This window comes from Syngnathus acus, chromosome 5 (genome assembly GCF_901709675.1).
Source record: "Syngnathus acus chromosome 5, fSynAcu1.2, whole genome shotgun sequence".
In the NCBI taxonomy this organism is placed as follows: Eukaryota; Metazoa; Chordata; class Actinopteri; order Syngnathiformes; family Syngnathidae; genus Syngnathus; species Syngnathus acus.
The window spans coordinates 4118514-4136504 of record NC_051091.1 but is presented as its reverse complement, the minus strand read 5'-3'; the positions used below and the strand labels follow the sequence as shown (position 1 = coordinate 4136504).

At 46.0% G+C, this 17991-nt stretch overlaps 4 protein-coding genes across 5 annotated transcripts in view; 2 read left to right on the top strand and 2 right to left on the bottom strand.

The window, feature by feature from the left end:
• si:ch211-232b12.5 (zinc fingers and homeoboxes protein 3) overlaps nucleotides 1-12022 on the bottom strand; it is a 38112-nt gene extending 26090 nt beyond the window's left edge. The window contains exon 1 of the mRNA XM_037251713.1: nucleotides 11914-12022. The gene's annotated coding sequence lies outside the window, so the exon portion shown is untranslated. The remainder of the gene's footprint in view (nucleotides 1-11913) is intronic.
• On the bottom strand, nucleotides 7779-9496 carry mafbb (v-maf avian musculoaponeurotic fibrosarcoma oncogene homolog Bb). Its single transcript, XM_037251720.1, has one exon. The coding sequence runs from the start codon at nucleotides 9279-9281 to the stop codon at nucleotides 8310-8312; it is 972 nt and encodes a 323-aa protein (XP_037107615.1). The 5' UTR covers nucleotides 9282-9496; the 3' UTR covers nucleotides 7779-8309.
• On the top strand, nucleotides 9816-12265 carry si:dkeyp-97e7.9 (DEP domain-containing mTOR-interacting protein). The gene is made up of 9 exons (XM_037251719.1): nucleotides 9816-10339; nucleotides 10405-10583; nucleotides 10659-10779; nucleotides 10940-11118; nucleotides 11199-11411; nucleotides 11486-11623; nucleotides 11699-11769; nucleotides 11925-12029; nucleotides 12140-12265. The coding sequence occupies exons 1-9, from the start codon at nucleotides 10257-10259 to the stop codon at nucleotides 12263-12265; spliced, it is 1215 nt and encodes a 404-aa protein (XP_037107614.1). The 5' UTR covers nucleotides 9816-10256.
• Nucleotides 12266-13049: 784 nt separating this feature from the next.
• Nucleotides 13050-16876, top strand: adnpa (activity-dependent neuroprotector homeobox a). 2 transcript variants are annotated; one of them, XM_037251710.1, is made up of 5 exons: nucleotides 13050-13225; nucleotides 13597-13710; nucleotides 13799-13891; nucleotides 13967-16097; nucleotides 16161-16876. In XM_037251710.1, the coding sequence occupies exons 2-5, from the start codon at nucleotides 13603-13605 to the stop codon at nucleotides 16475-16477; spliced, it is 2649 nt and encodes an 882-aa protein (XP_037107605.1). In that variant the 5' UTR covers nucleotides 13050-13225; nucleotides 13597-13602; the 3' UTR covers nucleotides 16478-16876. The 2 variants fall into 2 exon arrangements, with proteins under 2 accessions (XP_037107605.1, XP_037107604.1); XM_037251709.1 differs by having other exon boundaries at nucleotides 13967-16876.
• Nucleotides 16877-17991: the final 1115 nt, after the last annotated feature.

Sequence of the window (17991 nt, the reverse complement as noted above, 5' to 3'; positions counted from 1 at the left end):
CCTGGTCAGGATTTGCAGGCTAACACTTGAAGCATCTTGCAAAAAAAAAAAATCACTCTGAGACAACAAAGACAATGGCAGCAGCTGGAGGGAGCTTCAGATTGAGATCCAAGATGGATTCATATATATTCATGAATTCAGTTAGAAAAGTCAAACGTAAGCAGTATGATGCTGTTTTCCCCTCTAACTATTTTAGCTAAACCGGAGCCGCTTTTGGACATATTATGACGGGAAATGCAGCCAACAGTAGCTACATTAGGGCCACTCACTCCACAATGAGGTCAAGTGGTGGTCATGCCAAATCTTTTAGATTAATGGGTAATGGGATGACTATAATTTGTCCTTGACTGATCAATTATATGTTTAATTAAAGCAGACACGTAGATAATTGAACTATTGACTGGCTTTGTTGGGTTGTATTTGTCTTCTGACTCGGGGAGTCGTAGCACATTTAGGCTGTGACCCGAATCAGAGCGGAAATCCCTCTACTTGACTAAATACTCTGATGAGCCGAACCTCTGACTGTGGCGCATTTTTGTTAAATGTTCTCGCTTCTCGCCTCAGGATAAGAACGACAAGCCCATAAAAAAAGGGAACACCCGTAGGACCGTATTTCAAACCATCCTGTTTTTTTTTTGTTGTTGTGTTTTTTTCCTCCACGTCAGTCTGCGCCTGCATGTCAGCAGCCGTCGAAAAGGTGCTGACAATGCTGTCCAGCAGCCCGCTCCCTCTGTGTGAACTTAGATTTAGCTCAAGGGTATGGCTCTGCTGCTAATGTGATGGAGCGCCAAGAAGGAAACAAATTGGCCTGACGTCTCGTACTCTGCCTTGTCTTGATTGTGTGACGACTTCCACTGCTAATACGCTACGACGGGTAGACCTGCCCCACGAGGGTGTGTGTGTGTGTGTGTGTGTGAGAGAGTGAGAGAGCGAGAGAGCGAGAGAGAGCGAGCGAGAGAGAGCGAGAGAGAGCGAGAGAGAGGATGGGGGAAGGGTCTCAGTTTGCAAGATCAGCACAAGTGGAATTGCATTGATTCAGTTAACTGCAGAGTCGGAGCGTGATGTGGAATTCTGTTTATCACGAGTGCGGTTAGCACCATATAGACTACATTTTTAAATCATTCTCTATAGTGTGCTCAAAGAGATGACACTAGTTAAATATATATACTCCCATCTGCACTTTCAGTATAGCTGCAGTACTTTGAATGAGATCGTTTAAATATAAATCGTTACTTCTTTTTCTTTTTAACCAAAAGCACAATTAACATTACGCGGGAATAGTCATCAAGAAATGTGCAGCGGTAAGGCAATATTTTAGATTTAAATTGAAGCTGAAGCAAGGCTGCTACTTGGTCATACGTTGTATTTCAAAAAGTAGCATTTTTAGTATTAGCATAAACTGGCATATAAGACTCACAATTAAATATACGTCGTCAGTGCATATTTTCTTGCACGTATCCATCTAGTGGTACATTTTTTTTTTCAGGGTTTATCACAGAGGCTTCATATTTCCCCTTCTACACTTTGTCATTTTGCTGAGCCGCACACTTTTGGGTATTTCAGTATTCTTATCATACGCCGCCAGTAAGAGGATCCATTTTACTTATTTGTTCCAAGTGTGGCTAGAGCCTCAGTCAATAACTTCACAATGAATTTGGAGGAGGGAGGGGGTGGTGGAAGTTGAGGAGGGGCCACTAGTTAGCGGAGGTGATGCTACCGGAGGGGCAGGACACCTTTTTATCCAGAGTCAGCAAGGGTAAAATGTCAAGCATTTCTTAGGCGAGCGACTCCATAGGGTTCTATTCAAAGCTTTAATCTTAAATGAGAGCATTGCACATTGATATTCCATAGGCCTCTTTGCCCTTCGTCTCCGTGCTACTTTCATTTAGAGGACGGCTGTGCTGCACCAGAGCACGGGCGATTGCTTTGTCAGACAGCCAAGAGGCAAAAGGCAAGGTCAAGCTCTCGTTGTGATGCTGGCTCACAATGGAGCCAAGGCGTCACCTTTATGATGTCGTCGCTGCCGGAATTTGCATCTTCGTTAAATATAAAAATGACAACGCAGTGGGGCAGCATGGTGGAGTTTCGTGGCTGCCTCACACTTTTGCGGTTCAGGGTTCAGCTCTGGGCCTCGCTGTGTGGAGTTGGCATGCTCACCCCGTGCTCACCTGGGTTTTCGCTTTTCTCCCACATTCCCAAAGGATACATGCTAGGCTAATCGACGGGCAATCCAGGGTGCCCAAAGTCAGCTCACCCTGATGAGGACAAGCCGAATGGAAACTAAACTGATGGCACTGCGGCTCACAGCAACCCGTAATGGCCTGGCAGATGCAGAGATAAGAAGCATGTGACTGAGTAAGATGAGCGAGGAGAGGAAAGTGTGGGATGACAAGCCTCTCTCCTGTGGGAAGTCTCGTCATGCCACCTTTCCAAAGCTGATAAATACACATAGACGCACATAAAACCTGTTTACGTCTAAGAGCACACCCCTATCTGTGGGCCTGAGGACCAGGATCGCCTCCATTTCTCATGATCCTGTCTCAGTCCGCTGCTGACACAGATATACTGTCGAGATAGCGGCGCAGATAGGTGTGCATGCTCAAGTAGCCCTCGAGGCGAGCCGCACTGAAAACAAAAAAGACTCACTGAAGGCATAACTGACACACTTTTGTCATTTGGCTATTATTTGACAGGTTCACTGTTGACTGGAAAGCACACGTCTCTCCAGCCTCAATTCATCCAAGAAATGCGCCTTGAGAGGATTGAACTTCTTATGGTAATCGTGAAAGGTTCTTATGCAGAATCTAAAGTTCCAAACGATCTATCGGGTGATCGGAGCTTGATAAAGCTTCAGTGAAAATGCTCCGAGTTTGCTGTGTGGGAAAGGCCGATGCTCGAGCTTTCCACCAACTCCACCAATCAACCGCCAACACCTCAAGCCATTCAAATGGTGTATTCAAATAAAAAACTGGCACAAAGTCATGTGGATGCTGACAACGTGGTATGGAAAGAGGGTCCACACACGAGTCAAGGCTGTTCCTCTTCGGATTTAAATTTAGCCCCATCGGCCTGCCTTTCTACTGTCACTCCCACTTGCGCTGCCCTTTTGACCTCACATTCACAAAAGAGACTTGAAGCTGACAATCCGAGAGCAAATGTTTTGTGCCAAGCATACACTTTTTGGCCTTTGATATTATTAAACTGTGCAAGAGCCAAGGAGGACTTTTTTTTGTTAGCCGATTAGACAACATATAATTCATAAATATAAAAAAAACTTTGGCTATGTAAACAGTGTAAATATTTCTGTTGTATATTTTACCCCAGGACATCCTTAAATCCTCATGCATAAATCTTAAAAACAAAATTAGCATGTGTAGCTACTGCATCTGTAACACTACACATTTTGGTCCTGATCCAAAGTGGGATCTCCTCTGCTCCTCCAATCTACATTTTTCACGATCTTCTCAGATGTGTGTGTGTGTTGTCCAGAACAAATACGGGAAACAGACGGTGAGTCTCGCCAACTATTAAGACAGTTGAATGTTGCGCAACACCTGACAGTATGTGGGCTCAGGTCAGCGCTTGGAGTCAAAGGTCACCAACATATGTTGTCATGCAGCCTGGACATGTTAGCTAGCACTCAGGGGCTGCTGCTCTCAAACATGTTGGCAGTGGATCGGGGAGCCCCTTAAAATCTACACGTACGTTGCCCTTAACTAAGCACCGAACGAACATAATGCCTGAAAGTTTCTAGCTTAATCAGAAGAGTGCTGACGTGGAGCAATCTGACCCTTCTCCTCTTAAGTGGGATGGCCTTCAGAATGAAGAGCATACTTGCTCTAACAAAGTGAATATCACTTGAGGGTACCAAGCTGTTGAATGGTGACAAGAAAGCTCTTCAAACGTCAGACTTAATTATCTTGAGTCCTGACATTCACGGGGGAAACTGAAATAGGCAGAGATGGGCTGACTTTCTTTTTCGCTATTTGGTAGAAATTACATTCATGATTCGATTGCGTTATTTTTCATCTGCAAAAAAACAAGTGGGCATCAAATGCACAACAGAACGTGTACGTTTTTAGAGTGTGCAAATAGTGTCGCTTCAAATATCACGACCAGTATTTTCAACAAATAACTTTGCAATATCTAAGAGTAGATCCGATGTCAGAAAGAATTTAAAGTAAGTCAAACCAAACTCAGAGTAGCATACTTCCTGTATGTGAACCAAGAACAAGATTGGGTTCACTGTCGTGTAAAGGCTCGAAATAGATCCCTGGCAGTCTGTGAATTGGTCTCTCCTCCCTGACTGTCAAAAAAGTGATCCCACCCAATGTTGGGTGTGGACAAGACTTGTAGCGCTGTAAAGTGGTAACATGACTTCAAGTTTCACAGGCACCATTAGAGAGCCATGAGATACAAGTTATGACACGACAGAGATGTTAACATGACACATTAGTGGGAGAGTGACACACCCAGTTTCAAGCAGTCCTGTTAGAGTTCTCAAGAACACATGACCACAGCCATATTGTCTTGTCCACCATATTAGGATCAACAGAGATTCATAAAATAAAAAAGTTTGTACAGATTAAAATCCTCTAAAAGACTTTTTTGTCGAGGCCTCTTGAGGGGGGAAAAAAAAAAGAAGAAAAAAGACAATAAAAACAACACCGGTGATTTTCTAGATGTCAATGTGTCATGTTGTATTCAGGAGATAAGAGATAGCATGCGTGTGTTGGCTCCGTCCAAGCGAAGTTGAACTCGGCAGTTTGCCGCACGCTTGCATCTGAGAAGACGCCGAGCCTTAATCAGCAAACCTTTGCTTTTCCCAAACTAAGAGACACAATTATCAGGCCTAAAGATAGGAAGCGGGCTTCGGCCCAGTTAACCTCCGTGGCTTGTCTTTCTACTGTCCACTAATGGTTGCCTGTCATTATTACGGAGGGCGCCTGCCAGCTGCATGACCCCCATAAAACAGGACAGGAAATCCTAACAGGGAAAGAAAGGGAAAGAGCTCGGCTTTCTTGGATAACCCCCCCCCCCCCTTTCAAAGTTGCAGCGTCACGCTAAAAAAGCAGAAAGACGTGTCCATCACAAACAGGAACATCAGTTGCTTTCCAATCTCGTTCTATCAAGATGGCAGGAATCTGTATAATTATTACATTACAGAGGTTCACCCTTTGTCCCGTGACCAAAGTACACGCTCGGTAATGTGACGGGACTTTGTCGAAGCTGCCACGGTGGTGTCCAGTGAAACGTGACAAGTTCCTTATCAGCAGTGCCTCCTATCAGATCCCCAGAAGTTCACGCGTAAACAGGCAGAACACTGGGAAGCCTTAAAGATAACTCCAGAAGTTTTATTGTCGTTGAGGAGCTACATATTAAACCGCTCGCTAGAATCTCACGGAGCGCGGCATGTGATAACGTTAGTCATTACCAAGTATTACGTTCATAATGACTGAGGAATCGGTCAGGATGTAGAAAAAAAAATGTCCCTGAAGGACATGAATGAACACAAGTGCAATTTTGAAGCAAAAGCAAAGAATCGCCATTTTTCTGATGTAATCAAACGACTGCTCATTTTGCGTGCGTGCGACGTGTGTGATCACGGCGTGATTCACCATGTCACAACTGCCCAGAAACGACTGGACATCCTGAGCGGAAACCGCAGCCATCCAAGCTGCGTTTTCCTGCGACATACAAGCTTAACGCTCTCACAAAGAGTCACTTGACTGGCTCCTCATATAGGAAGTGAAAGAGGAAGCCCCTTGTCCATCCTGTCCAGCGTCCAAATCACTGCTCTGCGCCTCACGTGACAGGGTGCTTGCAGACGACCATCGCTTTTCTGTTGCAAAACAACTGTCAAGAAAAACCAATCTGCAACTGGAGCCCGCCAGATTTTAGCGGTCAAAACTGACCGACTGATGTCAAAGATTAGCAACAATCGTCAGTTTGCTCCTTGATCAGCGGTATTTGTTTGTAACCAACAAATGTTGACCCAGCTGATTAACTGACATTTGTGTCCATCTAATCTCTGACAGGCACTTCTGAAGTCAGTCCCCGGGTCCAAATAGGAAGTTCTCTGCTGAACTCTCGTATCTTTTGGCCCAGGCCATCTCTTGAGGTCGGAGGCCTCCGGTTGTGTTCATTGGTGTCCGCGTGTGTGCCTGCATTCCTCTGCCTGTGCCCACACAATGGCGACTCTCTGCAGCATTCTTCTGTCTGAGACGCAGCCAAACACTGGCAAAGCTCACATTTTCCCGTAAACATCTTTAAGCGTTATACATTGTGTCAATTGGTCACCATTTGAAAAAGAACTCTGCGGTAGGGATTTTGAAAGAATTCAAGACATGATGATGCTTCCTCTTTAACCCGCTTCATCATCGGCTTTTCTTTTTTTTTTCCGTGTGCAATCATTCCCTTTCTCCATTCTGATGCCACAGACGTGCAGACACCTTTCCCTCCTGCTGACTCAGTAGCCTGCCTCGGGCACTGTGGGCTTGGGGTCTTTGCAGTGGAGTGGGGAGGGGGGGCGGATGAGCGGCGGGCTCCAGCCTATTACATTCGAGGGAAAAGAGCTGGCTAATCGTTTCTACAATGGCAGCCGGCGCATTGTCATACAGGCACCACAAAGACTCTCTCCCTGCCAACACAAGCACTGTTATTAGGCTGCTGATGCCTCTAAAGCCAAATGCGATGGTTGATCGTGGTCAAAGATTCCAACGAACCGCTTCTTGAAAGGGCGTAAAAAGCTTTAGAACATGCCAAGTAAATAAAGACAAATATTACAAGCTAAACCGAACGAGTTGCGTCATCTACCGTGACATGTGACAGCATAAAATGTAAAACAAGTTCATCATTAAGAGTGAATTTTGGAAATATTGTGACGTGTACGTGATGAAATACAAATCAATATATCATTATAATTGTTATAAAAGGGACATTACAGACACAGCTCATGTATTGGGTGCCAATCTATATTGCGATCAGTTAGCATATTGTCTGCCATCTCATCTGCTACGTGATTAATGGAGTCCCAGAAGCAAGAAGTACAGGACCAAAGCCTGTTTTCAAAGGGAAAGCGCTTTTGCACCTGTGGTGAGCAGGGCGAGCGAAAAAACAGTCAGGGGTCAAACATGAGAGAAAGCGGTGCCCCGTCAAAAAGATGCTGCCCTTAAGTAAAGCCACCTGCTTAGGTCTTGCAGAAGGGTCACTGAAGTAGGCTCGAAAGTCGTTTGTGAGAACTCTTATCATGTTAGCCTGGGCAGGAGCTTGGTCATCCAAATATTATTGCACTCCTGAACTGAGAAGGAAATGTGTTGAGGAAGCGTGCTTATGGATTACAAAGTGGCAAACGGTGCAGAAAAGAGAGAGAGGGGGGGGGGGGGGGGGGAAAGAAGGTATCAAGTGCAAACATTCCTTTCGAGGTGTCCAGAGGAGTGTGCACGCGCCGGGCTGCTGCGGATTGCCGACTCTCTCTTCCCCTGTCACAGAATACAGATGTGATGTGTTTGTCTGAGGAAGGGAGAAGAGGGGAAGCCTGATTTCCACTGTGCTTTATCTGTGCCCCACAGCCCCTGCCAGCGCTTTTGCATGTCAGGATCGCACAGGAAGCGGCGCTCCTTGAAGACTAAAGGTCATGGAAGCGGCGAAAGCACTTGGCCCTTCGTTTGCCGGAAAAGTAATTTGCTGTGACATTTCCAATGATTGCACTCTTATAGAAATAGTAGACTTAAATGGCCCAAAAATGTACAAGTGAAAAATGACACAAAGACATGATATTTGGTATAAAAAGTCACAATCATTTTATTGATCCTTAGTATATGAAAAACACAAAAGCAATTTGCATAATTGTGTTTTCTTTACAAAACGATAAGCAAGTGTAAAGAATTCAGACGTCTGTCCAGCAGAATCAGCTCGGTAAAAATAATGCTGCGGAGAAAACTAGCATCATTGTCTTCAATGTATATTTGAATTCACAAGATAGCGATAATACCAAAAAAAAAAAAAAAATCTAAGCAAAAGCAAAATCAAGTGGGGTTAAAATGTAAATAAAAAGAAACTGCTGGGGATGATTTCAAGTATGTGATTTGACACAAAATGCAGATATAAACAGCTCACATGTCCTGCATGCATGCTTCGTTGAGCGCCTTCATTCGTCACTTGTTGAACCGCTCTACAATTATTTGATATTTGAATCTTACATGAATTAAACAATGAGCAAGTGATTGTTGAAAAGCGAAGTTGGCTGCTGGTTTTTGGAGAGGATATATAGCACATACGTCTCACTCCTTGCAGAGAATCAACACACTTCACATGATATACTCGGGCGAGGAAGGGTTGTCGCTGGTTGACCCGGTTTCGTGGTAACAGTTTGGACCGGACAGTTTCTCGCACTTCATTTTGTACGCATCCCTCTCTCGCACCAGCCTGTTGAGTTCGTGTTTGAGCTGCTCCACCTGGGACACCAGGCTGGTCTTCTCGTGCTCCAAGATGTGTTTCTGCTGGACGCGCTTGTAGCGGCACGATTGCGCGTAGCCTCGGTTTTTCAGGGTCCGCCGCTTCTGCTTGAGGCGCATGACTTCGTCCTTGCTGAGGCCCCGGAGGAGCCGATTGAGCTCCCTGACCGACATGGACACCAGCTGGTCATCTGAAAAGTGACACTCGGGGTTGGCTCGCCGGTGCTGCCCCTGAAGGTGGCCATGGTTGTGGTGCGCTCCGCTGACCTCGTCGGGCAACTGTGGGGAGGCGCTGCCCATGTCGTTCTTGAGAAAGGGGTCTTGGCAGTGGCTACTCGGGAGCATTTCTGGGGCACCCGAAAGCTCCGAGTAGTGATGCGCGGTCTCGCCGAGCTGGTTGTAGCCTTCGTACTCGATCGGGAATGGTGGTTGCTGGTGGCCGTGAGGCGCGGGCGGGTGTCCCTGCTGCGTGGTGGCCCCGATGAGCGCCTCGACTGCATCCTCTGGGGTCAGCCCAAAAGCTTGAGGGTACATCTGAGGGTGAGGGTAAGCCCCGTTGGTAGTTATCCAAAAGGAGTCCTCGGGGTTGTTTCGCAGCTCGTTTGGAGGGAGGTTTGGCGACGAGGGCATGGAGTTGCCAGGTGTGCTCCCAGGGGTAGATGACACCGAGTCTGGTCTGTGGAGCTGGTTGCAGGGCCCGATGAGGGATCGTTCCATGGCCTGCACGGCCTCCTTTTTCACGCCGAACTTCATTAAGTCAAAGTCGCTGACGAAAGTCATCGAGGGCTTCTGCAGTCCCAAATGCGAGTGCGTTTCACTGCTCATCTTCACCTTGCGAGAGCTCCGAAATGTCCACAACTAGGTTCATGCAGTCGTTGAAATTACACTCATTCGCCCCAAAGGAAAACCTTCATAAAAATTCGATTTCGCTCCGGAAGAGAAAACGCAACTCCAGCAGCATCCAACGGACAGAACCAAGCAAAGCTCCACTTGTGCCTGAGGACTAGACGCGCACGTCTGACTGTGCAAAGGAGGGGAACAGTTAGTTCATAAAGCTGCCCAGGCTCCGTGTCCCCGCCCTCCAGACGACACCTCCACGCTGCTCACCAATCACAGCGCGCAGGAGTCCATTTGCATAAAGGCAAGAGCCAAGAGCTGCTCGTGACCATCACTTGACCAACACACGTCACGCACATTACAGCCTGCATAGAGTTTGCAACGTGTCTGACTTGCACCCACTTTTGTCGCTATTTTACCAATTATATTCGTGCCATACATGCATTGCATAGTATGCAAGTATGCACAAGATACAAAATGGGCAAATAACATGTTTCGGTTGCTGTCAAAACGAGCAATCAGTAAACCAACACTGTCCGTTACATCTCGTGGACAAAAAAAACAAAACGAGTCACCTGACACCACCGTCTGAGACTCCACGAGTCAATACTGCCACACCGTGGACATTTGTTTAACCGCAGGCGTCCCAATAAATTTGCTGACGCAGTGATGTTCACTAAAGGAAGGGTTTGAGGACATTGTTTGAGTAAGAAAGGAAGAAAAAAAAAGGCAACTAGATGTTGCAGTGGTGCTCGTCTGACCCCAGTCAAGGTAAACTAAAAATAGATCAGCAAAAAGTGATGACTGTTTGAGTGAATGTCATCTCTGTCTGCTTCTTTTCATCCATGTATACACAACCTCTTTCCCACATGATATTCGGCCCATGTCTATTTTGTAAACACATAAGGGCCACAAGCAAGTGTTAGCTTTACTCGGACGCTCCAGTCATTAGATGATACAAACATGGAGCGAACAAGTAGCATCAGGAGAAAGGCCCTTGCTCGTCAGCACAAGGCTGAAGTCATGATTGCCGGAGAACAACTCAGGTAGGATGAAACAGACAGACACATTTCAGAGCTCCATTGCGTGATGTCAATAAACGTCCTTCAAGGTTGAGGCTTCACGATGGAAAACTGATCAAGGACAGACGCTACCACCTACGAACATACCCAAACTGCTTTGTAGCCGAGGAGCTCGTCACCTGGCTCGTGAACCATAAGGAGGCGCCGGATCGGACAACGGCCGTACATCTGATGCAGCACCTCATGGATCAGGACATTGTGCACCATGGTAAATTGAAAGTAAAAGAAGAATGTAAAACCATGTTATTGGTTTTTTTTTTTTGAAGACAATTTTTTTTGGTAGTTTGTGATAGGTCTGGATTCAAGGATGCCAAACTGCTATATCGTTTCCGCAAAGACGATGGTACATTTCCCTTCAATAAAGAAGTGAAAATCTTCATGAGAGGACAACGACTGTATGAACAGTAAGAGCTTAAACAAGCAGCACAGATCAAACACTAACCACAACAATGAGCTAAGAAATGCAATCGGTCAGATTAGCGTTATGGTTGGAGTATTTTCTGAGTTAACGCGACACTCTTATTTCTAACCCCGAATAAGATCTGCATTCTTCTTTGGGTTTAGTCTCATTGGGGACAAGCACTCCATTCTGCAGCTGAGAGAGGAGCACGGTGTTGCGTACCAGCGCTCCTTTCTTGGCTGCCAGCTAATTGATTGGCTCCTCCAAAATGGAGAGGCAGTGAGCCGGTGCCAGGGTCTGGAGCTGTGCCGCGCTTTACAAGAGCAAGGCATCATTCAGCACGGTGGGAGAACGGCAAGCACATGACGCTTGGCGACCGGAAACGACAAATACAGCTTAATATTCGTCTTTTTTCTTCAATAGTGGCCAAAAAACACGATTTCTTTGACAGTGGGCTTCTCTATCAATTCCGCATCAACTTCCGGCGCAGACGACGTTTGTCCGAACTGCTGAGTGAAAACGAGCAGGACAATTGTCAAGGCAAAGTGGCGTCGTCACAAGAAGACAGCCAACCGGACAGTCCGTTTGTTCTCCACAAAAATCCGCCCCTGGAGCCTGCTGCTGGTTTTCAGTCAGGTTGAAAAAACGTGCATTTTCTTCACCGGTTATCGCATATTCCTCTTCAAGTGATTCACGCAATTTAACAATAGTGGGAGCCAGGCAAGAGCTTAAAATTGTGACCGGTGGCCGGCGAGGCAGCTCGAGTTCCCTTCAGCTTCACTCTGCAGGATTCCCCCCGATTGCTCAGCTGTCTTTGACCTCAGCCGCAAGATGTAACCCAGACTCGGGCAAGTGTACAAGTCAAATGCGGTATGTACTGTTGTCCAATTGTTTGGTTAACATTGAAATGATTGATCTTGCAGTTCTTAAAAGACATTTTACTTGCGAAGAGTTGCTGGCACCTGGAGCGCAATTTACCAAGAGAGTGTTGACGGTGAGTTGCTATGGATTTTGTTTTTTAAGTATATATGCTGTATTACTATTATGCGTCTAGCATAATCTGCCACACACTTAAAGGTTCAAGGTGTTGTTTTATCGCGATTCTAAAAATATGAATTGAAAAAACAAATTCCCTTACCGTGATCGCAGGTGACGGGTGATGCACTTGGCTGGGGCTTTGTCATTAGAGGCGCGGCTCCTTGTTATGTGCAAGCCGTTGACCCCGGAAGCCCCGCAGCAGCTGCCGGAGTCAAGGTTAGAATCGTCATGCCTGTGGCGTGCGACACTGCAAATAAAAACAAGAACATATTGCTCAATAAAAAAAACACAAGTGTCTCCTTCAAAAGCTGCCTTTTTTAATCTAGGTACGGCAGTTACTGTGTCAGGTGAACGGTCAGTGTGTACTCTACCTGGACTACAGGAAAGTGACCACATTGATAATGACAGGTCCTCGCATTGTTGTCTTGGAAGTGATGGAAACGCTGGAATAAAAAAAATTGAACAGGCTTTTTCATGTGATTTTTCAGGGCAAATTAAGAATGACAGACAGATTGTTAGATAAGTGAAATGAAATGATGTTAAATGACGTTAAAAGAAAATGCTAATTACTCATTTCTGATTGTAAAACCATGTACAGTAAAACACATGTATAAAGGACAGGTCAGATTACGATTTGTAATTTTCATAAAGAAGAAGAAACATGAAGAGAATGTGCATGATTTGGTTCAGCAAGCCACATGAAATAAAGCAGTGGGGTCAAACTTGGCCCCCGGGCCTTAAATTTGACACCTAAAATGTACAAGATTTAACTGCATAAAGTAAATGCACAATAACTAGAATAAATAAGTTTCGTTTTGATAAATAAAACTATTTTGAAGTGATATGTTGACCTACCCTGGTCAAACGGCATCAGATTAGATCATTCTGTTTGCACGTGGCCAGGCACAGCTAATTTTGCTGGGGGTGAGCAGCGTCATAATCCAGAGCGATTTAAATCTGAAAATAAAATAATTTTCATTTCAAAAGTGAAATTCAACACTGGCTGTGGAGACAAGTGCCTCTTAGGACTTCCGTTTTTTTTCCCTCCCTACTCGCCATTTTGGAATCGGAGTTGGTTTACTTTGGTGTTTTACCTTACCTGAGGCAGGGTAGCGGGCGGCTTTCAGTTTTCAGGCTGGGCACTGGGTGGTGCTGACAGAATCATTGTGGACGACGTTGGTCTCCGCAACGCTTGCATCCTTTCTCTTATCGTGTCAACCCTCCTTCCGTCGGCTCGCTGCGGAATTCCAAGCGCTTGCAATAGCTGCAAGCTAGCTAGCTTGTGAGCTAGCCGCAAAACAGAGCATCCGCACCGGCTTTTTGAACTGAGGAAGTCTCAGCAGGGCCGCTAAATTGATTTATTTATTGTCACCTGTCCACGGAGCTCATCAGCCAATCCTGGCTTATCACCCCCGGTGAGAAAAATGCACACACATCGAAGAAAGCAATAGCGGTCCTATCAAAAAGGATGCTGTGACGCTAAGAGGGCTAATCGTACCGAGGGGAGCTAACACAACAGCTAATATTAGCCACCACATCATCGCTGGCGCACAAAGTTGACAAAACGAGTCTTGCTTTTGTTCAATAACACCGATCGGCTTAGTGGAAAGGCTCCTGAATGCGATAGCACTGATTCGCAGTCGTGCGAAACGCCTTGATCGAAGCTTGCCCGCCCGCCCAAGCAGAGTCGGGCCTCATGGTCAAGTTTTGGTTAAATCTGTTTTTACACAGAGGTTTGTGTGTAAGAAAACGCTCTGAGTGGACGTTGTAAATGTGTCTGTCAGGAGCGATGTATCAAATCCCTGTGAACGACTTGACCAAACTGAGGAAAGCCAGGAAACAGGTGAAAATTGCACTCGAAGATATTGGACTGGAGTTCTGCAAGGAGGCGGTAAATGTGAGTATTAATTCGTTTGATTCCTTCTGCTAGTTGTTCCATATTATGGACTTTTTTTTAAATGTGTGTTTTCTGTTCATTCTTCCAGGAATTCAAAGATTTTAGTCCTGGTGAGGAAGTTTTCCATGAGACCGTGCACACTGATATATGTGGCTGGCATCCTTCGTTCTCCAAAATACAGGTAAAGCTTTTTCTCATTTTAAGTGCTTGCATTGAAATCAGCACGCCATGTAATGCATCTTCTTTTTCCACGTAGAACTACCGATCAAGGCCTTACTGCTGCAGAGAATGTCGCTTTTCTTCCGCAACCTACGCGGGTTACAAGAATCACTACCGCCATGCGCACAAGAGATTGATTCAGGATAAAGTTCTTCTTAACTGCTCGTACTGCACGTTTGTTGCAAACAAGAGAACATTGGAGATTCATGTTAGAGTATTCCACAAGGACAAATTGGACCAGCAGATATCCAGGATTAATGCAGCCAAACAGAGACAAGTAGCCACAAACAAGTCTGGCCTCGGTGGTACGAGGTCTTTGTACTTCTGCAAAAAATGCACCTATCGTGACAGTCTCTACAATGCCGTGAGAAGGCACATCTACCGGGAACATTTCAAGCACGTCGTCGCGCCGTATCTGCGCATCATCCCCAAGTCGTCACTCCTTAACGGCGCTTCTTTTAACGGAGACAACATTCTCTGCAAACGCTGCAAGTTTACAGCCAAAACCTACGAGTCGCTGGTGCAGCACGTCATCGAGTACCATGAGCGCATAGGCGCTCAGGTAACCGCCATGATCGGCCACGCTAATGTTGTCGTTTCCAGTCTGCCGAGCATGTCCCAGAAGTCTTCGATGATTCTCAACGGGGGGTCCTCCCTCGCAGTTAACGCCAAAGCACAACCGGTGATTGGCTACCTGAAGCCCACGGGCCCCGTGTGTAAAAGTCCGTCTTTGGGGGCGGCCAAACAGGTCAACGCAAAAGCCCCCTGCGGCACTGCCACCGCAGACGGCGGCAATGTGCCTGCCGCCAACACATCCCAGACCCAGAAATGGAAGATATGCACAGTGTGCAACGAGCTCTTCCCCGAGACCCTCTACAGCGCTCATTTTGAAAGTGCGCACAAGGCGAGGATAGTGTGGGCCATGGCCAAGTACATCATGAAAATCCACAACTTCACCAGCAAGTGTTTGCTTTGCAACCGCTACTTGCCCAGTGATACGCTGCTCAACCATCTGCTAATACACGGCATCACGTGCCCACAGTGCCACTCTTCTTTCCACAGTGTTGAGAAACTCCTTGAGCACGAGCAGCAGGCCCACTTTAACGTTTTTGTAGGACCACCCGGGTCGGCGGCGCTAATGTTCGATCTCACCATCAAACAAAACGTCCAGCTTCACGTTCTCACCTTTAACATGAACGAATCCGAGGCGAAAGAAAAGTCTGTCCGGAAAGTGGCCCCTTCCCTCGCCCAGACGCAAGTGCTTGAAGGTTCCTTCTGCACAAACAGGGAAGCGATTGACACGAGCAAGACAGTGTGCCCGCTGTGTTGCACCCCTGTGAAAGAATCGGTGGCAAATCCGTTGGCCTTTCACCTCAGGCAGCGACATCAGGTACTCCAAACGATGCATCCCGTTGAAAAGAAGATGACCTACAAGTGCATCCATTGTTTGGGAGTGTACACGAGCAACATGGTGGCTTCCACTATAACGCTGCATCTCGTCCAGTGCAGAGCGGTTGGAAGGAAGCAGGCCAGTCTTGGTGCCAAGTCGGCCCTGACGCTCAACTCGGCCGGAATGCCCGTGCTCAAGAGGGTGCTGCCGACACGCGTGGCCACTTATTCCAAGAAGATCAAACTGAGCACAGACTCAACATTTCCTTCCACCGCTATAACGAAGACACGTATCGGGGACCTCGCTGTGGATCAGCGAAACAATGAGCACAAGACATTTGAGGCTCGCCAAAAGTTCCTACAGTCCTACTTCAATCAGCGTCCTTATCCTACCGCCGCCGAAGAGAAAAAATTGTCCACGAGCCTCTGGATATGGAAATCTCACATATGCAAGCACTTTGCGACCATGCAGAGAGAATGCAAAAGTGAATGTGAGAAATCAAACCTGGCTGTACTTCTCGGATTTGACACGCAGGCCCTCGAGAAAGTCAAACACGACATTGATTTCCCCAGCGCCCAGATTGAAAGCGCTTCGGGGGACAGGCCCGGTCGGCTCAAGTCTGGCGTTCCGAATATGGCCCGAAACAAGACCGTCGCCTCCTCTGCAAAGAACATTTGCACAGAGCCCATTCTAATCGACTCGGATAGCGAGCCAGAAATCGAGCCAACTCCTGTTGCTAAGAGAAACGGTGACTCGAACCCGCGCAACAGTGAACCAGGCGACTCGACACAGACTGAAAAGCAGGCAGGCCACTCGGCGCATCCAGCGGAGAAGGAGGCAGGTGACTCGGCACAGGCGGAGAAGGAGGCAGGTGACTCGATGCTCCCCGAAGAGAAGCAGACAGGAGACTCCACACGCGCGGAAGACGAGGCAGATAAATCCACACACTCGGAAGAGAAGCACGCGGGTGACTCCACACAAACGTTAGAGAACTCGCAAGCCGACTCGACGGAAGAGGAGTCAGTAGCTACCTCGACAGATACAGAAGAGAAGCAGCCGGTCGACTCGAAAGACACAGGAGAGAAGGAAGCGGTAACCGCGGAAGAGTCTTCATGCACCAGTGAAATATCTTTGCAAGAAGAAAATGCAAACGCATGAAAGTGTGCCTTGATCTTGTTGTTCGAAAGATCTTTCTTTCCATTGTTGTCTGATGAAATGCATTTCCCACCAAATTTGGTGGTTGCTATTATATTTAAGAATAATCCAATTATTTGCTGTTTTGATTACAAAACTGGAAATGCATGCTTTTAATTAGACAACAATTAAAAGAAGTGGCCCAAAAATTCACATCGTTCCAGGGTTTCATTGTACTGTACATACTTCCATGTTGTTTATTTGCCTCCCGTAGCCTGTTCACTTATCGACTAGACGTGCTTTCATTTCTCAGAGAGATATATATATATTTTGGATCAATGCTCTTAAACCTGTATTCAATTGCCAATATGATGTATAGTAGTTATGTTCACATTTTCAATAAAACATTTATGAATAAAAGTAGAGCCTGAGGTTTTCATTTTAGCAAGAAAAAAGAAATTAAACTCATGCCTTACAATCGAAAACATCATTACTTTGGACACAATATTTGGATGGCACTCCTTAACACTGCCCCCCCCTCCCAAAAAAATATTGAAAGTGTTCCTTGAGTTGTGTCAGACTTTTTTACTTGAAATGCAAGCAAGAAATGCCATTATATGAATAAAAAAAAAAGCCAATTATTATTGCAACCAATATTTTGTTGTCATTTTAATTTTGACTTCCATGACAATAGTTATATATAATATCTCATTAGGAAAAAAAATATATGCACTAACCACTAGAGAGGCCCCCCCACCACCACCACCACTGTTACCTCCCAAAAGAATGGTGTCCTCTTTTTCAGAAACCCAAATCTAGTCACCCTCGTTTGCGGATCTCGATCTAGCAGTAGTATTTGAGTGTTAAATGCATAACCGTGAATTGCAAACTCCACAACATTTTTATCTTTCAGCTGCAGGGAAGGCATACATCCTGCATATGTCAGTTGGGGCGAGTGTGTGCGCGTGTACGTGGAGGGTGGTGACAAGGTTGCAGTTTCCATTGATGTCCTTTTGGTGGCGCTCGTGTCGCACTATTTTATACATTATACGTATTCTGTTTATTTTCAGGACGATACTATGTAAGGGCAGATTTGAAGGGGTATTTCCCAGCCTTTAACTGAGCCAAGGAACATATTTCGCATTAGAAAAATAGATAGTGTTATTGCAATTGACATTAATAAATGCACTTATTCCACTTTACTGTCTTCAATTTGCCAACTGCAGTGAATGTTCGTTGCCAGTTGCAGGTGAGACTGGTTGGAGGTCTGCAGTCCCACTGATAACTAATCAGCCATCCTCCATTCATGACTGTGTCACCAACTCCGCTTCTCACCCTAAAATATACACATACGTACTACCAAACATTGCTATAATGTGCTTGCTGCAGTCTGTAGTCAAAATCCTAAATTTGAATAAGACTTGACTTGTTTTAAAATGCACGCGCGAGGGACAGATCACATCATACCCCCACCATAACACGGGTTCACACGTTTTATTCATTTGGCCATTGTTTATATGTCATGATAAATTCAGCAA